Consider the following 26866-nt stretch of genomic DNA (forward strand, 5'->3'; position numbering starts at 1 on the left):
TAGGCGGAAGATTTTCGCCGACTCTGGAAAACCCCGCCTCGAGAGAAAGCGGGCTTCTTCCACAGCGTCAGGAAGTCTGATCCGGAAAGAGGCATCGAGAGAGTGGGAAGGTACTTAAAGGGCACGAAGTGACAGAGGGCCGAGTGCTGGTGTCACCTCGTGTGCTGTGCCCTCGTGTGCTGACTGGGGCTTTCAAAACAGTAGTTCCCAGAAAGCATTGACTGGAGATTTTTAAGGCCTTTTCACTGAGGTCTAATTCCTTGCAAACGGGCCCACTGCAGCTTGTGCAGCAAAAGTCTCTGTTAAAACAGTCCCTCCCGGGGGTGAGGTGGCCGAGGGGCATGACAGTGTGTGGGAGAAGGTGCCACACAACGAAGGAGAAAATCAAATACAAGAGGGGGGCGTGGCCAGAAACTACTAGTGAAAGAAGTCCCTGAAAAGTGTTTTTTCCACAGTTAAGAAGCTAATTTACAGTGTAAGCAAATAAAGCTTAATTGAATCATTTTAGAACTTTTTCTCAAAATATGTGCCCAGCTTTAGCTTTACAACTTAAAAGTGAAAAGGACCTCTAAATGTTCACGTCTGGCCCAAACCAGAATCATCTCCGACTTTGTACAGTTTTATGAGAACCGAAATGTCCTCTGTTAGTGGAGTTTTACAGTTTGTCCTTTTTCTGATCTCTCGTGAGTGTTGGTGTGAGTGGTACACTTTGTTGGGGTCTCCTTTCTCCCTGTGACCTTGGCTTGCCCTGTAACATGGTCTTACCCCGTGAGGGAGCGCTGCTTCAGGAAGTGGAGTGTATAGTACTTCAGCCCCCAATTTAGGATAAAATGGAATTGTAGCCAAGGTTGCAGGTGCCGTTTTGGCACTTCCAGTGTCAAATGGCCCTTTTCTATTTAGTCAGTTCTGTGAGTTTTTCTTTTGGTCTCACAACTGGTTAATTTGCTTTATTCTTACAGGGAGCTGGCTCATGAGCTGGGGTATCCCTGGGTCGAATACTGGGACTTTCTGGGCTGTTTTGTTGATCTGTCTTCCCAGGCGGGCCTGCAAAAACTAGAAGAATATCTCACTCAGCAGGAAGTGGGCAAAAAGCCCCAACAAGACACGGGAGAAAATGCAGCCTGTCTGCAGGAGGACGCCTCAGCCCTCGGTAAGAACATGCAGTGCGTCCGCGGCTGGCGGGGCTGGCAGCCCGTCCTGTGGCCACATCCGTGGCAACCAGCCGGCTTCCTTCTCATTTTCCTGCCTGTGAGGGGGAACAGCTGGGCCTGGAGCCTGGAATTCTGTCTACGGGCTCCTGCTTGCCTTTCCCAAGGCGTGTTGCAAGTGGTTTTCTGTCGTGGAATCTGAGGAGGAGGCTTGGAATGCGGGAGTGACTCGTCACAGGGTTTGCGCTGTGCGGGGTGACACCCACAGCCCCCATCCATACCGTCTCTCCCTCACAGGCCGTCACAGGAAGTGCAGCAATTCCATCTCCGTGAGGGCGTTTCTAGATGAAGATGATGACATGAGCTTGGAAGAGATCAAAAACCGGCAAAACACGGCTCGGAACACCACCCAGCCCACGGCGGCTGCTTTTGGAGACTCGGGGTGTGACATCCTCCCCTTGGAGCAGCAGACGGACCTCATAGAAGCCTCAGCCCCGCGCAGTCCCCGCAGCAGCAGAAATGGGTTTTGCAGCCCCCCGAGTGACAGCAAGGCCCTGGGTGGGAAGAGGCCAAAGGCCCCAAGTAGGGAGGAGGCCTTCCTGTCGCCTGTCTCCGGCTTGACTGTGGAGTTTGATAAACTGAATTTGCAGAATCTAGAAAGTAGCTTTTCTAAGACACCCAGTCCAACTGTGAAAACTAGAGATAAGATCCTGACATCAAGAGTGAACATAGCAGAAAGTGACACGTTAGGACCTCTTGCTGCTGACAAACTCGGGAATGACCAAGGAAGGACAGAGCACGGAATGTCAGCTGGAATGGCTGACATGTGCCTGGACCCCAACAGTCCCACGCAAGAGGCCCGTCACGGTGGCGGTTCTGAGCCCTCGGGGGTCCCTGCCTCCAAGGAGCCCGTCCAGAGCCTCTTCCTTTTTGGGTACGAGTCGGGAAGCACACACATGTCGAGGGGCGGTGGGCACGGGCGCCACTGTGTGATTCCCAGACAGTTTCCTCCACCCTGGCCTGCCTGATGGGCGCTTGTGGTTCCATCTCCCTCGTGAGTGTGGCTCCTCGGGTGTCCTCCAGGCCGGTGGGAGACAGCGGCCTCCGTGCTCACTCGTCCTTGCAGCCGCTGTGCTTCCCACAGTCACTGAGCTGTCCTGTGGGTTTAGTTTGTTTTAGGAAGAAAGGTCGTCTTGGGGTCGGTCTCAGTCGCCCAGCGGATGGCCCGTCCCACCTTCTGCTCCGTCATCCTGGAGGGGGGCACGCAGAGCGCACCTTCCCAGCGGGGCCGGGGTCTCCTCCCCGCGGGCAGGGCGTCCCGCCGCTGCCTGGATCTCGGCCCGACCGCCGGAGCCTGTGGTGGCGGTGCTGGGCCCTCACACACGCCTCTGTTGCTCTGCTGGTTCTGAAGGGGGCGGTGGTGCCGGATGCGTGTGTGGTCACGGCTGTTCTGCTTCTTTCTCGCGCCTTCTAGAGAAGAGCCGTCAAAACTGGATCGCGATGTTCTGGCGGCCCTGGAGTGTGCGGACGTGGACCCTCACCAGTACCCGGCCCTGCACAGGTGGCGGAGTGCCGTGCTGCGCTACTCGCCCACGGACAGACAGAGGTACCGCGGCCCGGCGGACGGTGTCGCCGGGTTCATGGGGAGCTCCCCACCCTGTGGCCGGGGGTGGCAGAGCAGAAGGGGTGCTGCTGAGAGCGGAGGGGGGCGGGGCGGGGCAGCTGGGGCTCTGCTCCGGTCCCACGGCCCTCGTGCGGGACGCAGTAGTGTGAGCTTGCGGTCACATGGGAGGCACCTCTTCCCGGAGCCCCAGCGGTCCCCGGGGCAGGGGCCCAGCTCCGGCCCGTGGCCTCTGCTCTCCCCACCCCGTCCCGCCGTCCCTGCTGACCGCCCGTTCTCGGTTTCCTCAGCTGGCCCAGCCCCTCGCTGAAAGGGAAGGTGAAGTCTCAGCTGCTGGACATCGGTGGCCCTCCTAGCGGCGGCAGCCCCGGGCGCTACAGCCCCACTCGCAGGGGCCACCTCCACCGGACGGCGCGCCTGGCCCAGCTCGCCGCCTTGTAGGGCCCGTGCGCGCTGCTGGGGCTGTCAGCTTGTTCTTCGGGTTTTTACAAAAAAAAAAAAAGAAAAAAAGGGAGAAGACAGGTAACGTGTTTATTGCTAAAGTTTCACCCAAATAAAGAATATATTCCGATTAATCTATCAATCCTCATTTAGAGGGTAAAAGAATTTTAGAAAATGCAGATGTCCTGTATAAAATGTAGCTTTCTGGTATTTGGAGAGAAGTGGGTGAAAGCAAACTCAGACGCAGATTTTCTGGAAACCGTCCATGTGGTGGCGACAGGCTCGTTAGCTGCCCCAGGTGCACAGGAGGGCGCCAGAGAGGCCGGGGTGCCCCGCGGGCCCCCATCCCCCCACAGCAGCTGCGCTCACTTCAGCTCTGTTCCTAAAACACAGGTGAATTTTGTGCCTCTTCCTTTGCTGGGGAGGGTCTTTGACTTCCTGGTTCGTGACAGAAAAGCCTCTCTGCTTTGCTGGTCAGCCCCGCTGGTTAGACACTGGCGAGGTGGGCATCCAGGAGTGAACGAGCCTTCAACGTGTCGGAGACTTGCAGCGACACTTACAAGTTGAGTCATTTGAATGAGTGACCAGAGGATGAAACTAGCTTTTCTCTTGGAAAAATCCTAGCCGTTGGGAGTCATGCAGAGTCACACACAGCTCCCGAACCAGCGGTCACTGGAAGGTATTTTCTTTTTCACCAGCACTTGACCTTTCACAGTGCACCTTATTTAGCTGTCAGTGCAGTGGTAATAGAATAACCTGAAAGTCGTTTCCTAGTTTTGAAATGTACCCCATACTTTAGAACGCATTTCAGTTGGATTTGCTTTATGAAAGAGCGTTGCGTTTTGGTACAGAAAAGAAAGGTTTACTTTGGAGGACGTATCTGATCCCAGCTCCGTTCCTTTAGTGCAGTTTGTCTTCCCTCCCCCTTGGCTGTACCTGCTGGAGGGTCTGTGCACACACAGCTTTCTGTGCCAGGACGCTGCAGCCGAGCTGAGGGCTGTTTCTCTGGGTGTCACCAACGACTGCTCACAGCGGTGTTCTGGGGACACTGCCAGTGTGTGATCCAAAGTGAGAACTTCTAACGCTTCTGCTGAGCTCAGTGCCTTTTGTAAATCACTTTTGGTTCTCCTGAACTTACTTTTTGAGAATATACAGTGATAGAAAGTAGACGTGAGATTTTTTTATTTGTAAATATTCTGAATTTAAATTTATGTAAAAAAAAACAAAACAAAACATTTCTTTCACACGGTAACGAGAGACAGGTCAGGAATATTGGAACCAAGATTTGGATTTTAAAATTCAAAAGGTTGTTACACAGGGTGTTTTCACTTGTGTAGCAGACGACTTAAGTATAAGACAGAAAAATACATTCTGTTCTAAAAACCAAATGGCATTTTAAAAAGACATCTCTATTCTCAAAGAAATCAGAACACAGATGTAGTCATAGTGATGATGTTTTCTCTAAAATTTGACCGTGCCGTCCTATATATTTTTGTAAATATTCAGATGGAAGTTAGTTAAAGTGGTGATTTGCCCTTATTTTGCAGACCGCTATTCCTGTTTTCTGACGTTTAGGCCTTCTTTGACTATTTCTCCATTTGTTTGTATAAGTTGGCCCCGGTTCCACTGAATGCATTGTCATGTGTCCTGTGGTGATTTTATCTTTTTAAAACTACTTAATGAAATAAATTATTTTTAAAACCACCTGGTAATCATTCCGAGCTTTCAGAAAGACCTCTCTCACCTGTGCCCAGGCAAAGTGTCCTTTTTAGCAAAATCTTAAGCAGTTATTTTGGTTAAACAGAACATTAATCTGAGAGTGGTTTATTTGCTGTTTGGGGCCCTTTCTTTCCTAACACGGTTGTGAAAAATCTTGGCATCAGTTAAAAACTATCAGATATTTTATAACTGCCCTGGGAAATGGGGAGCCTTTCTGTGACACTGACAATCAGTGTGTAGTTTCTTCAGTTGGGAAGAGGTGACGGGAAACCCCCGATGCAGCAGGTGGTGGCTGAGGTGCCAGGGGCTGCAGTGCACGCAGCTCCAGAAGGTTCCCCACTCCTGGATCCACACGGATCCTCTGGGATAGTTTTTGGATGTTTCCAGAAGCATTCGCAGCTCAGAGGGAACACCTGTGGGGTGACTGCCTCGTCAGGCATCCCCGGCCGGGTTTGTCCCCCAGGCTGCTGGAACCGCGCAGGTCTGTGCGTGCGTGGAGGCCCGCAGGGAGGGGTCTCTGCTTACACGTGCCCTCGGGCTCCTTCCTCAACCGTCTCAAAAGAAAGAAAATATTTTGGAACAAACAGCAACACAGTCAGTAGGAACCACTACTGTTCCTACTGTTGTCAGTTCAGGATCCCTCCTGTTACACGGGCTCTTGGCGTGGTTTTCCATTTTGGTCAAACTTAGGACGACGTTCCCGATGTTTCAGAAGTTCTCCGTCATCTATCCTACCTCGGGGCGGTTTCCAGTGTGACATCCCTGGGCCCCTGTAACTAACTGACCCCATCCGAACACCACTGTCCCACTCCTGGGCTCCTTTCCTGTTTCTAAAATGCTGCCCTGCTTCTCAAAGGTCAAGTGTAAAGGGGGGACACGCCATGGAAAAGCCAGGTCTGCAGACAGGACAGCAGGGTGGCCGCGCAAGCCCGAGGGGCCGGGGGCCCAGGGCTCAGCTGCGGGGCCTCACAGCGCCCGAGGCAAGACACCTGGTGCCGCCTCTGGCTTTTCTGGTCTCAGACATTAGCACAGCCCCTGGCTAACTTGTCGGAACTATTTCGACAGAATGGTGTGTGCTTGCTGCTTTTACTTACCAAGCTCACTGTCCTGGGTCAGGGCCTCTCACTGAGGCCCCTGGTGGGCAGACACCCTGCAAAACTGTCAGCGCAGGGTGCACAAAAGACTGGGGAAGAGAGCTTTCTGCTGAAACTATCTCAGCAAGTGTGGGGCTGCTGTTGGTCGTGCTGCACAGGCTTCCTGTTTCCTTTAAAACATTCACAATTAGTACTTTGAAAAACCAGGAAAACAAAATTTCATTTTGTAGTTATTTCCAAAATTGACAGAAATGGATCAAATATCACAATTAGTTGCACTGATTGCAAAAAATATTCATAACCACTTCATAGAAATTGTACTTTCTCCTAAATAAATGGAGATTTGGGATGGACACATCGTATCTACATATTCTAATCCACAAGCATAAAAGATTAATAGCCACAGGCAAACAAGGACTGAACTGTCAGCCAGACACTTTATTGAAACAGGGCCCCTCCTGGGCCATCACTGCCCGGCCCCTCCCACAAGACCAGCAGGTCGAGTCACCTCCCTCACCTGCCAAGGTGCCCCTCCTCTGTGTCCGGAAAGGCCTAGCAACACACGTGAGTTCAGATCCAACAGCGGCAGGGCTGTGTGACTCGGGAGTGAGAAATGGGTTTTCAAAGCAAGAACCAGATGAGGAAAATCTTCAATTAATAAAAACTTAAGTGACAAAGAGTTCTAGGCAATGAAAAAAGAGTGTAAGCAGCGAAATAAGTTACGAATGGAAGAAGCACGGGCGCCCTCCTCCTCCTGCCTGACGGGCTCTGCTGACGGACGGCGCGCTGCGGTGTCTGCCGCGGCCCCTGCGGGGACGGCATCTGCGGGCCTCGTCCAGTCCCTGAAACAGGCCTGCTTAGACCCCACGGGCTCATCCTGGTGGACGAGAGTGAGGCAGAGACACTGCGAGAGACGAAGCTGATCTGACCTGAGCGCTTCCCTTCTCCATCCTGGGCCAGAAGCTCAGTGCTGCAGCGCCGCAACGTGGAGCCGCCTTCTCTCCGGCTGCCGCGCCCCGGAGCCCTGGAGCCCTGGAGCCCTGGAGCGCCGGCCCCATGGCGCGGCCGGTGGGGGGCAGGGGAGGAGCCCGCGGTCTCGGTGGCACCCACACCAGGCCGGCAGGGGGCTGAGAAGGAGAGCGGGGCCTCGAGGCGGCCCTCAGGAGCGGGAGATCTTGTCAGGAGGCATGAACCCCGTGTCCCCGAGGGTCCTGAGAGCCACTCGGCCATCTGGCCGGACTACCAGGTGGGTAATGCTGCCGTTGTTGAGGGAAAGGCGGAGCCAGCCTTCAGGAGGGAACTGCAGCGCCCTGGAGGAGAGAGCACAGGCTAGGAAGGGCCCACCCCAGATGACAAGGCCTCAGGGGCCTTCCCTGGGGTTGGGGCCAACACCTGCAAGTCCCTCCCATTTTCAAAAGGGGTTTCACAGAGGAAGGAGCTGTCGGGTGGATGCCAACCCATCAATCAAACAAGGGGGAGGTGACAGCCCAGCCCCTCTGGGACGGGGGATCAACCCAACTCAAGGCTTGCATGTGAGTCACAAACACACTGGTTAACAAATGCATGCAACTGAATTTGTTCTTCCAGTGTCACCAAAAGGGGACGGGGGCAGCCAGACGGTGCGGCAGGGGCAACTCACAACCCCGGAGCATTTCCATGCTCTTAACGCTTCTTAGGCACAGTTAGTATTTGCTGAAAAGCCCAGTACGACTATGGCCTCCGTCCGAGGCACCGGACTCCTTTATGCCCCAGGACACTGGGGTGCACAAGTGGCATCCCTGTGGCTTGCCATTAACTGGCACTCTCTCTGTCGAGAGTTTTGCCGACTTGAAGAATTAACTACCTACATGCTGCTTTTTCAAAGCTCAGCGTCACCCTCACCGCTTTCAAAACTGCCCTAAGTTAGGGAGCAGAGCGCCCTCACGTGTCCCGGGGGCACAGGCCGCTACCGGCCCCGACGTCTCCGGCCGGCCCTCAGCACTGGGGTCGCTCCCGGTGACACTGGGTCAGTGCTGTCCCGGGATATGGGAGGACGTGGGTTCACACAGTCCCGAAGTCGCCCTGAGCGGCACACGGGCTCGGGCTGCCCCCAAAGCCCAGCCCCTCCTCCCGGCAGCGCTCAACCTGGCCGGGACCCTGGCGCCGCGTCTGCTCCCCTGGCGCAGGGCTGCTCGCCCCGGGCCACGCGGGCGACGCCTGAGGGCAAACGAACGGGCCCTCATGAGAAGGGGACCCCTCAGCTCTTGAAGCACCTGCTGAGCACCTTCAATGGAGCCGGCGGAGGCTGGGTTCTCACTTGCACTAAGTGGGATGTGGTCAAACCCAGGAGCACCCGGCTGGCCTTCCCAAGCCCAGGGCCCTCCGTGACGCCGCCTGTGGCTCAGCGCAGGCATCACCGCGAGGGCCCTGGACCCCTGGGGCCAGGACGAAGGGACGTGGTCGCCCCACGGACACAGGAGCCCCTGCGGGAGCAGCCGGCGCAGCCAGGTGACTAACGTGCTCACGGGTCATCACCCCGCACAAAACAGATCCGTGAGGCCATCGTCGCAAAAATTCCAATTAATAAAGGGACATACGAAACCATTAAGCAAACACCACTGAGCAACCACGGGGGCAGGAGCCATCGACAGGTGCTGAAACCAGTCGGGGGACGTCAGGGAAACGGGCGTTCGCGTTGCCTCCTACAAAGTGTGACTTCGCAGCGGGAACGACCGCGCACAGCGCCTGAACCAAGCGACCACGTCAGCATCGCCCGGGAAAGGCCGCCCACGGGGGGCACCTCAGTCTGGTCTGTTCCCCCCAAAAACATGCAGTCGTGAGAAAGCCGTTCTACCAGACCACCGGCTGGGCCTGGCGGGCACCGTCAGGCAGGAGGAGGGGGAGCCGCGCTGGGGAGGCGGGGCCGGGCCGTGCTGGGGGCACAGGCCGGCGGGAAGTGGGGGGGAGGCGGGGCCGGGCGGGGGGGGCGGGGCCGGGCCGTGCTGGGGGCACAGGCCGGCGGGAAGAGGGGGGAGGCGGGGCCGCGGTGGGGAGGCGGGGCCTCTCGGGGGCGGGGCAAAGGCCGGAGGCGGGGCCGCGGGCGCCACTGGGGCCTCACCTGCACACGATATAGCGGATGACGTTGGCGTGGCAGATGAAGATCTCGTAGCTGTCCTCCTGCTGCTTGGCGTCCGCCCGGTGGATGTAGTTCCGGAAGGCGGCCTCGATCCGCGCCCCGTCCTCGTAATACTGCTGGGGGCAGAGGGAGGGATCGTCCGTATGGAGGCAGTGTGCGGGCCACCGCCGCCAGGAGCCCAGGGGTGGAGTGGAGGCCGCCCGGGGGGGGTTTTTACCACAGCCTCCGGCTTCCAGTGAGACACGGGGGGGTCAGGCTCGATGGGGGCGCCTTCCCTCAGCAGGTCTGTGCTGACCCTGCAGACGCCTGCAGAGAAACACAGGACTCAGCGCCCCTTCACGAGCAGCCGCCCCGGGGCCGCCTGGCACTCACCTGGCAGGTGTTTGCTGATGATGTCAGTGGTTTCTATTGCACGGGTCATGGAGGAATGGACGATTTTATTAAACTTCAACCCCAAGCTTGCAAGTCGGAGACCGGTTAGTTCAGCCTGCTCACGACCTTGAAGGTGGAATACACTGGAGAATTACACGTCGCCGCAGTCCCTGTTTACTTCACAAATACTTCAGTCCTTACCAAGCACCGTTAGGTGTGGGGGACAAGACGGGCAGCCCCTCCCAGGGCTCAGGCCTAAGGAAGGGGCCAGGCTTTCAACAGGTAAAATCAATGAGACAAACCAGCCACCTTCAGCCCCATACAGAAAAAACACTGAAGACAACGGCCATGGTTGAGGCTGGCTGAAGCTTGGGTGGGGTCCTGTTTACTATTTCTGGGTCCCTCACACCATTCCTACTCAACTTTGTCCAAAGATTGGGTGTCAGTGCGCCAGTGACCACCCGCCGCTCAATCACCACCACCAGGTGTCAACACTTGAGGACGGACAGATTAGCACTGCTGTGGCCTGGGTGCAAATACAAATGCTTTTCCTCAAGTGTATCTTAGAATCCAGTAGAAATGCCCTTGGAAAGTCAGTTTCAGCTGGATGCGCGATACCACAGATGCAGCTTTACTTCCACCCGTGCCCGAGGACAGGCCAGCAAGCCCCTTCACACAAATGGGTGCTATCTCATTCAACAGAGAGGTTTTTTAAAATGTAAACTCTATCTCCAACCTCCCTGCGTTTCCTCGCTAGGAATTTCTCCTACAGACACATGAGCACAAAGACCGAGGCGGGACGACTGCCCGGCAGCGCCACTCACAGCAGCGAGAAACTGCCACAGGCGCCCTCCGCGCGGGGCTGCTGAGACCCGCCACCGTTTATGAGGCAGCCTCTGAGGAAGGCTCTCCAGCAACCAGGTCAAGCCGGACGGGGCACCGGGCGGCGCCACCTCAGAGGGCCTCGTGCCTGCAGGCAGGATCCACCTTAACATTGTTAAAGTTGAGGACGTTTTCAAAGCCTGTGTCAGATTTGGCTGATTATTACTAATAATGACAAGGCTCGCATCTGGGCCGAGAACACCTGACACAGGTCCAGAGAGGCCCAGCGCCCCAAGGGCACCTTCAAGGAGGCTGGCCTCTGCGGGCGGGCCCAGCCACGTACCCAGGGGCGTCAGCGTGCGGTCCTTCTCCAGGGAGGCGTCCACGTGGTACTGGGAGTGCCTAATGAGGAAGATGTGCCGTGTGGCCTTGGCCTTGTAGTGGTCCAGCCTGGACGCCAGCTCTTCTTCTCCGGGCTCCAGGTTCCTCTTCCGCAGGTTGACCAGGGACAGCGGTTCTCTCCTGAGGCAGAAATACAAGACGGTGTGTCCCTGCCCTTGTGCCCCTGCTCGCAAGTCACCCCCAGTCTTTCTCACAGAGAGGCTTCCCGGGTTGGGGAGGCGCAGGGGAGGAGCCAACGCCTCCCCTTCCCTTGGCGCCAGGCCCGCCCTGGGCGGCTGGATGTGAACAGAACAGACAAGTGAAGCTATTGTGCCGCCCACGTCCTTGTGAGAAGACTGACAGTCACAGCAAGGAGACCAGGGACGCAGAGAAGAGGAAGGAGTGTCTGTGGAACGGCAGGTGGGAAATGCCCACAGGGTGGCCTCGCAGACAGGGACGCTGTGCTGCCCAATAGTAGCCACTGACCACGTGGCTACTTAAATTCAAAATCATGAAAATTAAATACAATTAAAACTCCATTTCCCCAATCACACTAAACACATTTTCAACGCTTAGTAGCACGTGGGATAGTGGGCATCACATCGGACAGAGAGGAAACTGTTCCCGTTCCCACGGAAACCCCCTGGATGGCCCTGCTGGAACGCTGGGAAGGAGCTGATGGGGGTTGGGAGGGAGTAGCAGCAGCACAGATGCTGAGAAACGACCAAGTCTGGTGGAGACAGGCACTCTGGTGGCTCGTGGACCTCAAGTTAATAGAAATGAAATGCCTGTGAGACCGGCAGAGCTGGGAAAAGAATGTACTCAGCTGAGGCAGTGCTGGAAGAATAAGTTTTGAGGGGAATAATGGTGAATTCATGGGTTCTGCTTGGGCCGTGCGAACCTGGGGTGCCTGTAACATGACCAAGCCGAGATGCCACACTGGCAGTCACGTGGGAGCTGGGGCTGAGCCAGAGAAGACATCTGGAACCTACAGGCACAGATGCAGGAAGCCTGGCTCCTCAGGAAGAGGCTGGAGATCTCACTGGATGAGGCCCTGTTACTTTCTAGCATGGACACCACCCCCCTCACCCCTCCATAAATCTAGACTTGGCAAGCAAATACAGCATGTTGGCCTCAAACAAGGCTGGAGTCTGGCTCTACCTCAAGTCAGTCCTTTAACCTCAGAGTGACTGTTTCCTTAAAAAGGCCCAAGAAATTCACAAGATTGTACTGATGTTTGAAAAAGAGAATATGACCCCAGTCTAATCATGAGAAAAACAGACAAATCCCAGTTGAGGAACAGTCTACAAAATCCCTGATCAGCCCTCCTCAGAACTGTCAAGGTCATCAAAACAAGTCAAGTCTGAGAAACTGCCAAAGCCTGACTGTCCTGTGGGATCTGGGAAGACACAATGCACAAGATGTAAAAACTGAGGAAATCTCAATAAAGTACAGACGTCAGTTAATAATATCGTATCTATACTGGTTCACTGTGACAAGTGTCCCATATTAGTGTGAGGTGTTAACAACAGAGGGAATTAGGTGTGGAGTATACAGGAACTCTATCATCTTTTGCAATTTTTCTGTAAATACAAGACGATTCTAAGCTAAGTTTACCTTTTAAAAATTAAAGGTTAAAAAGAATACCTATGAAGTTCCCGATACAACTAGGCCAGCAATAAATATTGGATCTGTGCCCCACACTCAAGAGTGTCAAGGAGTAAAGAGCTGGGACTGGGTAAACCATCCCACAACCCAGAGCAGGGGCGTCCAATAGAAAAACACAACACCGGCAACATACGTAATTTAAAATTTCCAAGTGGCCACATTTACAAAGCAGGAAGAAACAGGTGAAATGTCAGTAACTCACTTTATTTACTCCAGCATACCAAAAATACTATCGTTTCAATAGAGTATTTTAAGATCTGCACTGCTCTGGTTTTTAAATTTAAATTAATTAACGTTAAGTAAGACTAAAAATTGCTTCCTGATCACAGGAGCCACACTCCAAGGGCGCAGTAAGAACACTGACAGCGCGCGGCCAGGTGGGACCGGGACCCCTGGACCTCACGTTCCTACTCAAGATGGCTGCTGGTCCTGTCCCCTCGAGACCGCCCCGCGGAGGCCCCTGCCAGGGCCCATCTCCACCTCGCCGTCTCAGCTGTATCGCAAATATGGGACCAACGTGCCGTCACCCAATCTGAGGATTCAGAAGTTGGGAGACGGAAACAAGGACAAGAGCCCTACAAAGGTCCAAGCCCTCCGTCTAGGACAGAAAACGACCACTTCGGCCTTCCCTGTGCGCCGGGCACTGTCCCTGGCATCACGGTGCTCCTTACTCAAAACGACCCCCTGTGCAGACGAGGAAACTGGCGCTCAGAAGAGGGGTCGAAGGACGCCCCAGGTCCACAGCCACCCTTGCGGCCAGAACCGAAAGAGAAACCCGCACGCAAGCCTGCCCCGCCCGCCCCTGCGCGGAACCGACCACACCGACCGGCCGGGACGGCCAGGGCCCAGGAAGGCTCCCGCCGCCAGCCCCGCACCTGTCCCAGTTGGAGTCCCAGACGCCGGGCCCGGGGCGCGCGGCCCCCGCCCACGCCGGCGGCTCGACCACGCGCAGCTCCGCGTCCCCGCCCGCCCGGGGCTTCCCCACTGCCACCGCCGAGAAGAACACGGCGGCCGAGCCCCCGGCCAGGCCGCAGGCCGCCAGCTGCAGCGCCTGCCGGAACGCCATGCCGGCCCGTCCCAGGCGGGCCCGCGTCGACTCCGCGCAGGCGCTGTCGGCCTCGGACGGCGCGCCGCAAGGGACAGGCTTCGCGCGGGCGTGCGCTTCCGGCCGCCGGGCTGCGCGGGAGACGCGGGAGTCGCCGGGATGGCCCTGCCCGCCGCGGGCGACTTCCGGGAACGAAGGCGGAGCCCGGTGGTGGGCGGTGGTTCTGAGACCCTTCCCTCGACCCGCTGCGGGGGGCCCGGGGCGGGAGTCGTCCCTGCCTTCGAGCACGCGGCGCCCCGGGGAGCCGCTTGGGCGGGGCCGCGACGGGAGCACCGAAGCCGGCGCCGGGCGGCTGGGCCAGGTCATCTGCGGGAAGAGCCCAGGGGGAACCCGTGCCCCGCAGATGACTTGGGGTTCTGGTTTAAGTGAACCGGGAAACTCTCGCAGGGTTTGCCGGTTGCCTTGTTTTTACTGTGGCAAAATACACATAACGCAAAATTTACCATCGTAACCGTCTTTTAGGTGTACAGCTCAGGGGCATTAAGCACATTCTCTTTGTTGTGCAAGTATCACCACCATCCCTCTCCAGAACTTTCTCATCTTCCCAAACTAAAATTCTGTCCCCGTTGAACACTTAACTCCCCTTCCCCTTCCCTCAGCCCCTGGCACCCACCATCTTACTTCCTGTCTCTATGAATTTGCTCCAGGGACCCCAAAGAAGTAGAGTCAGACAGTATTGTCCTTTGCGGACTGGATTATGTCACAATGTCCTCAAGGTTCATCTGAGTCGTAGCATGTGTCAGAATGTCCTTTTTAAGGATGAATTTCCATTGTATGGATGGACGACATTTTGTTTATCCATTCATCCATCAATGGACATTTGGGTTGTTTCCCAGTTTTAGCTATTGTGAATAACGCTGCTGTGAACATGGGTGTGCAAATACCTCTTCAAGTCCCTGCTTTCTGTTCTCTTGGGTGTATACACAGAAGTGGAATTGCTGGATCATCTTGGCAGACTTTTAAATGGGGAAGTGATACGATCTGATTTACATTCTTAAAAGTCACTCTGGATTTTGAAGAATGAATGTATTCCACAGAAATACCCAGACCTCTGCTTAAGCATGGTGTCTTGAACCCATATACTTACGTCTCCTTCTTCCAGAAGGTCGCTTATTAAAATGATAGCAAAAAAATTTAAAAAGACAAATCCACAAGGACATACTTGAGTCCACAGAAGAAACAAAGCCAAGAGATCAGCTGACAAAATTTTGGAAGCTGGAAATCGGATTGTTATTGATCTGAGGAGGTGGAATATCTGTTGCCTGCACTGAGGGAAGCCAAGAAGCAAGTTCATCTATTCCGGTGAGTCTGGCAGAGCCTGGCCAGTTACAGTTACTAGCCCCACCTCTGAGCTCTGAGGACACAGCAGGACTGACTGAAAACCTGAGAGGTTGCACTCTTCATCCCCTCCATCACCAGTGTATTCAGGTGACTGCCTCACCTCCAACATGGCAGAAGACTAGAGAACTTTCATTACAGAAGTTCTGAACCAGAGGGGCTCTGGATTTGAGAACACCTGACAGCTGAGACTGGGCTGCAGTAATAAAGATGAAATTATACGAAGTTCGCATACTAATAGTAGCACTCGAACCCCTTTTCTCCAGTTAGCCACGAGAATGTTGGCCACTGTGCTTATACCATGCTCCCCTACAGCCACCACGCTCCCTGCCCCACCCCCCAACCCTGGGCAAGAAATGAAAAGATTCCTCTCTGGGTAAACTGACCAGCCCAGGAGAAAATACCTCAGTTATTGAAAATGGGTGATCCCCAACAAAACTGGGTCCCGGGCTTCCCTGGTGGCGCAATGGTTAAGAACCCGCCTGCCAATGCAGGGGACACAGGTTCGAGCCCTGGTCCAGGAAGATCCCACATGCCGCGGAGCAACTAGGCCCGTGAGCCACAACCACTGAGCCTGTGCTCTAGAGCCCACAAGCCACAACTACTGAAGCCCGCGCGCCTAGAGCCCATGCTCCACAACAAGAGAAGCCACTGCAATGAGAAGCCCAGGTACCGCAACGAAGACTCAACGCAGCCATAAATAAATAAATAAATTTAAAAAAGAAAAAAAAGATCAACATGGACTTCCCTGGCGGTCCAGTGGTTAAGACTTTGCCTTTCAGGGACTTCCCTGGTGGCACAGTGGTTAAGACTCCGCACTCCCAATGCAGGGGGCCCGGGTTTGACCCCTGGTCAGGGAACTAGATCCCCCATGCCGCAACTAAGGAGCCGGCGAGCTGCAACTAAGACCTGGCACAACAATGACAACAACAAAGAACTTTGTCTTCCAATGCAGCGGGTGTGGGTTTGATCCCTGGTCAGGGAACTATGCCTCTCAGCCAAAAAACCAAAACATAAAACAGAAGCAATGTTGTAACATATTCAATAAAGATTTTAAAAATGCTCCACTTCAAAAAAAAAAATCTTAAAAAAAAAAAGAGAAAGAAAAGGATCAATAAACATTTCAGGAAATGCTGATAGGGTAACACAAAGATCAAACAGGGGAAAAAAAAAAAAAAAACCCTGAGAAAATAGAAACAGCACGCGAGACAGAAAAAAATTCAAAAAATATATAATTAAGATCCCAAAGGATATTGTATCCATGAAATAAGGATGGGAGACAATCAGGAAGGAATGTTCTAAGAATGAAAAAGCAGGGAGGGAGGGCTAATGTAAATGAACAACAGGAGAGCAGAGCCAGCTGAAAGGGTGGCATACAGGGCCTCTCAGAAGGTCAGGGCAAGTCCTGGTCTAGAGGGGCCCTTGTCCTATGGGGCCAGGTAGCTAAGCAGTAGTATTGTGATATATTTTACCACAATTTTTTAAACGTTTTAAAAAATCTGAGGGCAGCCCTCATCACCCATTTCTTTCAAAGCAACAGCAATTATTCTGAGAAATTAAAATCACCACTGAAAAAGCTACGTTATAGTTTATTGTGATCCTAATTCAGTCCAAGGTGAGCGGTGAAATCATCTCTACTGTATTTTACGTTTCGTAGGGGAGCACCACCTGAGGGCAGTGACTACCTTTTTAAAAACGGATCCTGACATTCAGAGATTTCTGTTTCTCCGTCCATCATTTTAGGGTCGTCTCGAATCACATGATCTAGAGGCAGGCTGGGCTGTCCCTGCTCTCTCACCCCGCACCCCCTCCCCCCTCCCCCCACGACGTCAGTGTGTCTGAGGACCTCTCCCGGTCGTCTTCACTCCCCCAGAGAGGCCAGGTAGGTGTACCAGAACAGAGCCGCCAAGCTGGCAAAGAGCACCCGGAACTGCTGGAAAGAACACAGGCCGCAGTAAGAGCAGGTCCTGGGCACACTTATCAGGCACCCACCCCCCAGGACAGAGCTCAGTCGCTGGTCAGTCCATGCACGCACTGCGGTATTTGCTGAGCCTTTACTGCATACAAGGCACTGTGCTAGGGGCGCGGCAGAGAGGGGTGAGGAGGACAGTCCCCGCCTGATGATGTTTACGGGACAGCAGGGAAAATACTCCTTCACCGAGCACTTCAGCTGTGGCTCAGCCTCTCACCCCAGGACCAGTCAGCATGCAGGTGGCTTCACCCGGCTCCTCCCTGACAACTCCACGACCTCCTCTTCACTCTAACCCATCCTATGCCATCACCCTGCTTCTATGATCGGACAGGCATACTCCCACCTGAAATCACCTTTAGTCAATTACTGAGTCTCCCGGGCACATAAGCTCCATGAAAGTAGCAGTCTGGTCTACCTCATTAATCACTGTAGCCCCAGAGTCTAGAGCAGCAGGGCATACAGCAGGTGCTCAATATATATTTGTTGAATAAACTCCCTGCCCCTTAAGCACTCGCCTGCAACCACCTTTTAGGAAGGTCTCTGACCCCAAGCTTGCAGCCCTGTCCCTAAGCTAGTCAGAAGGATTCCATTTTCCAGCCTCTCTACTTTCCCTTCCATAGACCCCTCCACGTCCTCAGCCGTTCTGTCTTCTCATGTCTTTATTTCATCTTCTATATGCCTTAGAACCCACAGTGCATAGCCCTGGTTTCCTTCCCTTCTGGCTCCTCAGTTGCACTCCCTGGAAAAACCTAGATCCTCCTGCCTTCTCACCTGCCTCAGGCCCCAGGCCCCTGCACATGAGTCTTCAGCCTCTCCTGGCTCCCCCGTCTCCAATCAGCTTCCTCTCCTATCCTCCGCAGCACCAAGGTGACCACTTCTTTACTCCCCTCAAAATACCCATCCCCCCAAGCCTGCCCCACCCCTCCCCTCCCAGAGGGAAGACAAGGTGTGGCCGGGGTCCCCAGTGAACAGTGGACCTCCTCTCTCTGCTGTGCTCACAGGGGAGGCGAGCCTTCCACCTGAAGTGCCTCTCTGCTTGCGCTGCAGCCCCACCCCCACCCCCGGCACTGGGGCAGCCCGGGGGCCACCTGCATGCGGCGTGGCCACTCTTCTCCTAGCCGCAAAGCCTTCTCCTCCCCTGGCCCACTGCTAACTGCCGTTTTCCCCTCCGCTTCTCAAACGTCCGAGAGACTTTTTTAGACTTGTAGTTTATCTTCTACTTCCCCACCCACTCATCAGTTCTCAGCCATCTGGCTTCAGCCACATCGAGACACTGAAGTTGCTCTTGGGAAGGCCATTTTTAAAGCCAATGGAAATGGACTAATTTTTATTTTGCTTTAACTTCCTGCAACATCAGCTATTGCTGTCCATCACTGCCTCTGGTTTTCTGCTACCCCTTGGGTGTGTGTGTGTGTGTGTGTGTGTGTGTGTGTGATTACCAAGCCCGTCCCCTCCCTCTTCCCAGCCTTGCAAGGTACCTCTTTCCCAAGGGGACTCTTGCCCCAGGTCTCTTTCTCTCCTCTCCCTAAAGCAGGATGGAAATCAGCCTGCATGAGCTAGTTTCAGGTAGGTTACTTAAATGGTGTGCAGAAAAGGGTTAACACAGCAGGCCTGAGGCCTGGGAATCCCTGGAAAGGCCTGTTTGAGAGGCTGGTGCTCGGCTGGTGTCTGGGAACTTGGATCTCATGCGGGTTCCCACCTTTCTTCCGGGGGCGTGGGGAACTCTGGCGCAGGGGGCGGTGCCCATGTGCCCAGCCCCCAGTAAAACCCTGGGCAGAAACACCGAGTGCCTGCATTTTGCGGGTGGGTGAGGGCTTGCTGTGTGTGGCCCTCAGGGGAGGGAGGGAGGCAGCACAGCGCGCCAGCAATGGAGTCGCAGGATCCAGTTGTACCTCCCGGCTGCGTGGCCCTCATAAACCTAGGCCGTGAGCCCGTCCACCCGGCAGTGGTCTTGGGACCCGGACACAGATGGGCTGTACTTGGTGTGGAGACAGTGGACACTGGCGGGGCCTTCAGCAAACCGGAGGGCGGCCTCACCGCAGCCCGCCTGCGGCCCGCGGTCCCGCTCGCATAGGTTCCCGCCCAGACGCTCCGACCCTCGGCTCAGAGCCCCCCGCCCCGCCCCGGTGTGGCCCTGACGTCCCCGCAGGTGAGGCTGCCCTCCCGCAGCTGCGTGGGCGCGGGCTGCAATCCAGCCCTAGGAAGCCGAGCGCTGCCCGGGACGAAGGGGCACAGCGTGGACCCCGCTTGGGAGGCCCCTCCTTCTATGTCGCTTTGCCTGCCAGAATCCAGAACGGTAACGATTCCGGGCGAAGAGGAAAGCCCCAGAAGGAATCCGGAACTTGGGGTGACCCCGAGGCTCGAGGAAAAAGAAGGCTGGCGGGGGTGGGCTTTGGGGGAGCTCGAAGCACCTCTCCGGCCCCGCGGTGCCGGGCTGCCCTTACCTGCAAGGGGACGTAGCTGACGTTAATAAACTGCACTGGAGTCCAGACTCGCCAGTTCACTGCAGCGCCGGCCAGAATCCTCTCTTCATCTTGGCAGCGAAGGCGGTCGCGTCCTTCCCCTGGAGAGGGGGGAATGCAGGGGGGAACGCAGACCGTGAGCAGTACCGGGGCCCCAAAGACTGACACCGTGATTTCTTTAAAACTGCAATTTGTTCCGTTTATACGCACAAGCGGGGCAGCACGGAGCTGACAGTCCAGGAGGAAAATCCTCAGAGCAGCTCACTGTGTGTGACCTTTGCCCACGACCCCTGAGCGCTGAGCTGATGACGGTGGGATCCACGCTGCGGGTCTGGGCACCAGAACTGCTCTGCTGCTGGCTCAGCTGTCAGTGCTTTCCAAAATAATCTCCAAAGCTGATGCATTTCCAATCAAAAGTTGTCAGGAGCTTTTAAAAAACAGACCCCAATAAATTGATTCTAAATGTCATCTGGAAGGATAAATGCATAAGAATAGCCATCCTGAAAAAGAATAAGAAAGGAAGGCTTACCTTACTAGAAATTTTTTAAAATGCTGTAAAATTATGGCAATTAAGAAGTCTAGTAGCAACAGCCAAAAACAAACCAAAACATGGAAATTTGGAAATGAATAGAATCCAGCAAAAGAACAAAGAGTCCAGATAATGGCCTGTACACATGGGAATTGGAATATGATAAAGTTAACATTTTACTATACTGGGGACTGTTCAATAAATGGTAATGAGACAGTTTGCTATCTAAGTGGAAAAAACTAAGACGGAAGTATATCTCCCACTATATTAAAAACAAACACATAATACTAGAGGAAAGTATAGGAGAATATTTCTATTATCTTTGGGCCTATCAAAATGTACAAAATAGGGCTTCCCTGGTGGCGCAGTGGTTGACAGTCTGCCTGCCGGTGCAGGGGACATGTGTTCGAGCCCTGGTCTGGGAAGATCCCACATGCCGCGGAGCAGCTGGGCCCGTGAGCCACAATTACTGAGCCTGCGCGTCTGGAGCCTGTGCTCCGCAACAAGAGAGGCCACGATAATGAGAGGCCCGTGCACCGCGATGAGGAGTGGCCCCCGCTTGCCACAACTGGAGAAAGCCCTCGCGCAGCAACGAAGACCCAACACAGACATAAATAAATAAATAAAAATTTTTAAAAAAATGTACAAAATAAAATCACAAGAGTAGAAGGAGAAAATATAGGAGAATATTTCCATTATCTTCCTTTAAGGAAGCCTACAAAGGAAAAGAATAACAGATTTGAATGCATGAATTTTTTAAACTCCTGTATGGAGAAAGACACCATAACACCCTTTATTTATATAACTTATACAAACAATTTAACTTTATATGAAGTTAAAAGACAAACACTTGGGACTTCCCTGGTGGCGCAGTGGTTAAGAATCCACCTGCCAATGCAGAGGACACGGGTTCGAGCCCTGGTCCGGGAAGATCCCACATGCTGCGGAGCAACTAAGCCCATGCGCCACAACTACTGAGCCTGCGCGTCTGGAGCCTGTGCCCCACAACAAGAGAGGCCGCGATAGTGAGAGGCCCACGCACCGCGATGAAGAGTGGCCCCCGCTTGCCACAACTGGAGAAAGCCCTCGCGCAGCAACGAAGACCCAACACAGCCATAAATAAATAAATAAAAATTTTTAAAAAAATGTACAAAATAAAATCACAAGAGTAGAAGGAGAAAATATAGGAGAATATTTCCATTATCTTCCTTTAAGGAAGCCTACAAAGGAAAAGAATAACAGATTTGAATGCATGAATTTTTTAAACTCCTGTATGGAGAAAGACACCATAACACCCTTTATTTATATAACTTATACAAACAATTTAACTTTATATGAAGTTAAAAGACAAACACTTGGGACTTCCCTGGTGGCGCAGTGGTTAAGAATCCACCTGCCAATGCAGAGGACACGGGTTCGAGCCCTGGTCCGGGAAGATCCCACATGCTGCGGAGCAACTAAGCCCATGCGCCACAACTACTGAGCCTGCGCTCTAGAGCACGCAAGCCACAACTACTGAAGGCCGCATGCCGCAACTACTGAGCCTGCGTGCCTAGAGCCCGTGCTCCACGAGAAGCCACCACAATGAGAAGCCCGCGCACCGCAACGAAGACCCAACGCAGCCAAAAATAAATAAATTAAATAATTAATTTTTTAAAAAAAAGTGTAGGAAAACAAACTTCACACAGAGGGAAGAGCCACAAGGGTTAGGAGCTCTCAAGAGTCACAGAACCTGTGTCTGAATCCTGACTCACGGACTCGTTACATGACCTCAGGCCAGTGTTTACCCTGCAAATAACTGAAGGCCTCAGCTTCCTCAACTGTCAGGTGGGGTTGATGGGAGGCTCAAAGGCCTGAAGCACTGGATGCAGAGCTTGGAACAAGGCAAGTGCTCAGTAAATGTCTGCTGATGCTATCATTCTGCACCACTGCAGGGAGGACAGAAAACGACAGCCTTGGTTGGACCACAATTCTAGGAATTAACCAAGCGGGAATCCTTACACAAAAGGCACAGGCATACGGTGGGTGGAACGGTCTGTAGTCTGTAACACGACCTCTGGATCACAGAATGCTGGATGCAGAAGCACCTGCAGTGTGTGTGCCGTATGGATAGTGTGGTCCCACGTGTCTCATGATGTGGTGGGGACTTTATGCACTTTGGTAACATTTGCCATATACTTAGAGGCAAATGTTTTTGTTTTTTAATGGAAATATACTCCCTTCCTATTTGGAAGGAAAAAAAGGGAGAAACTGCTGTGGTACCCTCACTCCTAATATGGGCACCCTCTACTTTCTCCTACCTCTGATTTCCTAAGGACTTCCCAAATATTTCTTTTTACTATCAGGGACTTATTAGCAATCACAGTGAAGTTTAAACATCTTTTCTACCGCCCACCAGGGTCACTTTAGACAGCATGGGTGTTCTCCTTACTAATAAGAACTTGACGTGAGGTTTCAAAATAAAACCCAAGTGAGAAGCGTTCACCTGCTGTGATTGGTTGAACGAATTACTTTCAGAGCAGAACAGGACACGTCTCGGGCACGGAGGTGGAGAGGGGATGGTGAGGGAGCCAGTTAGTGGAGTGAGGTTGGGCAAACACACCTCCCAAGTCTTCTGTTGTGATGTTAAGTCTACGCTGGTAAGTTAGCCTCTTCAGAGCACTTGTGATGTCCAGACCCTGAGTGAGCACAGGCTTCTGCAAGGCCACTAGGGGGCTGGAACTTCTGTGCCATGGATCTCTCTGGCACTCTGGCGAAGCCCATGGACCCACTTCTCAGAATCATGTTTTGTAATGTATAAAATTAAATATGTGGGATTACAAAGAAACCAATTATACTGAAGTACAGCTATCAAAATATTCAGAAAAAATTTTATGACAGACCAGTATATATGCTTCTTTACTAACACATTCAGTGCTGAGACTTGCCAGCAGGTGTAAGGAGTGATAAGCATCACTGATACTCTGGGCTATAACTGTGACAATGGACGTGTGACAGCCCACTCTCTGGGACTGCCACTGCAGGCCAACAGGTGCTGCTAATACGACTGTGCTTTGCTTCTGACGTTCACAGAGGACAAGGTGAAACTTCAGTTTGAGTGTAAAGTTCACAGACACTCTGAATTCCAACCACAGCATCCCTGTGCCAGAGAAGAGCTGGCCTGCATGAGTCTATGGCAGAGACCAACCTCCAGGAAGTTCATGACAGGAAGAACAATGACAGGAAGGCGGGTGCGAAGAGGAGGCGGTCCCGAAGGAGCCTCTTGACGCCTGCCAAGGGGGCCTCGGGAGGGATCCAGTGCTCCATGAAGAGGTAGAAGAAGTGACCCAGCGGCCCTGTGAAAAAGAACCTGAGGCCCGCGGTGGGGTTGAGCTGGACACGCGCATCTTGGGGCCAGCTTCACCCCCAAACCCCAGACCCTAAACCCTGAGTCCCTCAGCACTGACCACACAGGTCTGTGTGGCCCTTCTAGAAAATACACTTTCTATGAATCCTCTCCAAGCATTCTTTCTTGCCTCTGACAGACCAGGCTCGTTCCTGACCCCAGTTGTCACATGGCTGGCTCCTTCTCAACACGTCGGCTTGGAGAGTTCCTTCCGACTGTCCTGAATAATGAACCCACCACCATCCCAGCCACTCTCTACACCAGGCCCTGTTTCATTTTCTTCAGAGCACTGATCACTGACTGTCATGGTCTCATTTGCTTATATAGTGCCCTCTCTTCACCCCTAGAAGGTAAACGCCACAAGACAGGATCGTGTCTGTCTGTCCACTGCTATGTCTGCAGTGCCTAGAACAGGGCCTGGCTCAGAGAAGGTGCTCGGTAAATAATGGAAGCATCCCTGGTGTCAGAGCTTGTCATCAATTTCTCTTGGATCATTATCAGGGCTGAAACCTGGTGCTGTGCACTGGCTGGTCTGTATTAGGATTATTCATTGCAAAGAGCACAGAGTACTCAGGAGAGAACTGAACCCAGCCACCACGTCTACAGGGACAACAGACCTGAGGCTTCATAAAGTCCAGAATCAAAAGATGGGCAAGGGCCCAGGGGCCTTCCAGCTCGACAGTGAAAAGTCTTTAAACAAGCAGTTCTCCCCTGTCTTTCCCTACCCTTTCATAGAATGTTAAGTGGCCCAGGGCAGGGCTTCTCAGGAGGAAGAGAACGGAAGTCTTGAGGATGGAAAATTGTGATTGGATGACCTCCCAGGTGATTCTGATACACTCCCCCTCTCTGGGGGGATTTAGGGCATTATGGAAAAAGCTGAGATAACTCAAGTTAGCATGCTTACAAATACAAAAGTCTTATTTGTGAATTTTGAACTGAAAAAAATCATTCTTGTTGCAAAAGACTTCAAAATAATCCATCTATACAAACACTATTGTTGGCCAGAGAACTCAGGGTGGATTTAATAGGTAAAACTCCTGAATCTCTGTGCTTTTGCAATTCAAAAAGTGGTTCAGAAATGACAATTTTCAGGATACGTATTTCTTTTCTGGATGTTTATGCTATGAAAATAACAACAGAAACTAACTGGCCATATTTGAGCCTGTTTCCCTCTTTCAGGGTCTTTGGGTCTTGAAGTCCGATTTTAGGTTCAGGTGAGCTATCTGCCCTCAGGTTTCTCAATCCAATTACGATGGCCACCCTCACCCATGCAATTCAAAACAAAAAGCAAATGAAACTATAAAATAAGTGAAGCTAATGTTATCCACCATTCTGACTTTCTCCCACGATGACTTCGATGCTTTTTAAAAAATTGTTTTTCTGAGGTAGATAATTCCAGGTCTTGATATCCTAGCTTTGTCACACTTAGCCTGCTACTGGGTAAACCAGCCCCTTTATGGAACTCACCCGTAAATGGCATATCTGAGAGGCCCTCTGACATCTAGCTTTTGAGAGCAGTTTTCTTTTTCCTGCTTCTTCTCAATCAACTGGGCCAGGAAGTTCCCAAGTGATGACAAAATGCCACTGTGGACAGAGAGGTATTCAGAAAACGTGCAGGAGGGCATCTGTTCTTGCACATAATTAGCATGGCGGTTCTAAGAACATGCTGGGGATGGGTAGAGATGAACCCTTATCAGAGCAGCCGAAATGTGAGGTCCCTACATGAAAAGGTGGAGACGGCAGAATGTAATATACACACACAGGAGCACAGTAAGATTTCCAACTGGCGGGTGGTATCAGTGTCATATCCTGATTGTGATATTATCCTATAATTCTGCAAAAGGTTACCATGTGTGGTTATAAAAGGGCAACAGGAGGGATCCTTATGATGAAACTTTTCTGTATTTTGACTATGGTGGTGGATACACAAACCTATACATGTGATAAAACTGCATGGAATTAAACACACACTCACCCATGGACGAGTACAAGAAAAGCTGGGGGAATCTGAATATGACCTATGGGCTGTATCCATGCCAGTGTCCTTGTTGTGATACTGTACTACAGTTTTACAGAATGTTGCCAATGAGGAAAACTGGGAAAAGTATACAAGGGAGCTCCCTGTATTATTTCTTACAACTGCATGTGAATCTACAATTATCACAATACAATTTTCAAATAAAAAGGTGGAGACAGGCCCAGTTGCTCAAAGGCTTGGTCTATAGCTGCGTTCTGAGAAGCTCTCTAAGCTATAAAATCGAAAATTCTTAGAAGGGACAATAAGGGGCCTCTTGATCTGATCTTTGGCTTCTTCTTCCTCATCCTCCCCCTTGCTCACTGTTCATGTTCTCCAGGGACACAGACCCACCTTCCACTCCACCATTATTAGCTAGCTCCTCCCTCAGGACCTTTGCACCCGCCGTGCCCTCTGCCCTCTGCTTCCCTTTTTTGCTCCCTCCTTCCTCAGGCCTCCATTTAAATGTCACCTCCTCAGATAAAAACTGCCCTGACCACTTTATCTGTGTTATACATTTATCTGCTTTTTGTCTAGTTCTTTACTAGAATACAAGCTCCGTCAGGGTAGGAACTTACTTATCTTAATCACTGCTAATGCTCCCCACACAGGAAGCAGCTGTGCACATGTATGAAAGGCTAAATTAATAAAAGGGGACAAACTTATAAAGTCTATTAATTGAAAGTAATGAAGGGGGGATGTCTCACAAAAAGCTCAGTACTCCAAATCAAAGGGCCGACCTAACCGGAGCACGGAGGGCGCTGTGTCAGCTTTCTCCCACATGCAAAGCCGCCAAAGAAAACAAGCCTTAACACCTCCCACCCCGTCCAGGCTTCCCGCGCACTTCCTAAAGGCGTTCACCTCAACCCATTCTAGTCCATTCTAGTCCTCAAAGCAAGAGCAGGTACTAACAAGCCGGAAGGTAGCAGCGGACGCCGCGCACGCTGGCGGGTGACAGACTTCTCCCCTGGGCCCCATTCACCCCGGACGGCCGTCACCTCCGGGGCAGAGGGGCTGGAGGCCCCGAGGTCTGCAGGGTCCTTCGGCTCGTGCACTCCTTTAGTCTGGTCCCTGGGTCCACATTTTAGGGTGTCTAAGAGTTACGGTTCGGAACCGAATATACAGAACGGCACGTGCTGAGCTTTCTGGTTAATTTAAGGCCTCTGGAGGGTCATTTTGACGCACCGGAATTTTGCCTTTCACGCTCAAACCCCCACGTTGGATACACCTATCGGGCTGGGTCACCGGGCCGTCCGAGGTCCGGGCCGCCCCCCGCCCGGGCCGGTCCCCTCCGCCGCCGCTCCGCGCCGACCTGGTGGCCGCCTTGGTGAGCACCGGGTAGAGCCGCAGGAGGCGCAGCTACTGGGCGAGAGCCCGCCGCGGGAATGCCCCGAGGTCAGCCTCGGCCCTCAGCTTCGACGCCGCCGGCGCCATCGCCTCCGCCATCGCCTCCGCCGGCCGGGGACACTAACCCCGCTGGGCTCCGGGTGCGGCGCAAGGGGCGGGGACGGCCGGACATTTCCCGCCCCGCCGCGTTCCGCAGTGCCTCCCGGGACACACCCCTCCGTGCGCGGCGTGCGCCTCCGCGCACTTTTCCGGGAGTCCCTAACGGGCCACCTCCCCCTCGGGCGCCGGCGGCGATTGGAGCTCCGCGGGGCGGGGCGCATCGAGCCTTCTGAT

General features: G+C 53.2%; 3 protein-coding genes and 1 long non-coding RNA gene across 9 annotated transcripts in view; 2 read left to right on the forward strand and 2 right to left on the reverse strand.

Annotated features, from left to right (window-relative positions):
- The window catches only part of ANKLE2 (ankyrin repeat and LEM domain containing 2), a 24280-nt gene extending 19366 nt beyond the window's left edge, over positions 1–4914 (forward strand). For 2 of the 3 annotated variants that reach the window (XM_036874267.1, XM_036874265.1), the window contains 5 exons: positions 4–110; positions 960–1150; positions 1446–2082; positions 2623–2754; positions 3060–4914. In XM_036874267.1, the coding sequence (XP_036730162.1) occupies positions 4–110; positions 960–1150; positions 1446–2082; positions 2623–2754; positions 3060–3210 (1218 nt within the window). In that variant the 3' untranslated portion in view covers positions 3211–4914. The remainder of the gene's footprint in view (positions 1–3; positions 111–959; positions 1151–1445; positions 2083–2622; positions 2755–3059) is intronic. The other variant, XM_036874268.1, reaches the window with a different exon arrangement.
- PGAM5 (PGAM family member 5, mitochondrial serine/threonine protein phosphatase) lies at positions 3262–13645 on the reverse strand. Of its 4 annotated transcripts, none has more exons than XM_036874269.1 (7): positions 13257–13645; positions 10676–10854; positions 9511–9636; positions 9356–9444; positions 9121–9254; positions 6024–7333; positions 3262–5483 (listed from the first exon to the last, which is right to left on the reverse strand). In XM_036874269.1, exons 1-6 carry the CDS (start codon positions 13445–13447, stop codon positions 7183–7185), a joined length of 870 nt encoding a protein of 289 aa, XP_036730164.1. In that variant the 5' UTR covers positions 13448–13645; the 3' UTR covers positions 3262–5483; positions 6024–7182. The 4 variants fall into 4 exon arrangements, with proteins under 4 accessions (XP_036730164.1, XP_036730165.1, XP_036730166.1 ...); XM_036874271.1 differs by lacking the exon at positions 3262–5483 and adding an exon at positions 8600–8747 and having other exon boundaries at positions 7198–7333; XM_036874270.1 differs by lacking the exon at positions 3262–5483 and having other exon boundaries at positions 6442–7333; positions 9121–9251; positions 13257–13483.
- A 301-nt stretch (positions 13646–13946) lies between these two features.
- Positions 13947–23872, forward strand: LOC118906701. Its single transcript, XR_005022580.1, has 3 exons — positions 13947–14045; positions 23317–23320; positions 23862–23872. It is a non-coding gene; the product is annotated as an uncharacterized LOC118906701 (long non-coding RNA).
- On the reverse strand, positions 16653–26788 carry PXMP2 (peroxisomal membrane protein 2). Its single transcript, XM_036874273.1, is given in 7 exon segments — positions 16653–16754; positions 19241–19302; positions 19305–19359; positions 22975–22991; positions 22994–23136; positions 24640–24756; positions 26499–26788. Coding segments are annotated over 7 exon segments (597 nt in total). The 5' UTR covers positions 26633–26788; the 3' UTR covers positions 16653–16685.
- Between the last annotated feature and the right edge of the window lie 78 nt (positions 26789–26866).

This window comes from Balaenoptera musculus, chromosome 14, assembly GCF_009873245.2.
Source record: "Balaenoptera musculus isolate JJ_BM4_2016_0621 chromosome 14, mBalMus1.pri.v3, whole genome shotgun sequence".
Classification (NCBI taxonomy): domain Eukaryota; kingdom Metazoa; phylum Chordata; class Mammalia; order Artiodactyla; family Balaenopteridae; genus Balaenoptera; species Balaenoptera musculus.

Coding starts and splice junctions, on each gene's coding strand:
- PGAM5 (XM_036874269.1), bottom strand. CDS start 13,447: ATGGCGTTCCGGCAGGCGCTGCAGCTGGCGGCCTGCGGCCTGGCCGGG. Junction 9,637..10,675: donor CCGCACGCTGACGCCCCTGG/GTACGTGGCTGG, acceptor TCCACCTTCAAG/GTCGTGAGCAGGCTGAACTA. Junction 7,334..9,120: donor ATCCGCTATATCGTGTGCAG/GTGAGGCCCCAG, acceptor TCTCTCCTCCAG/GGCGCTGCAGTTCCCTCCTG.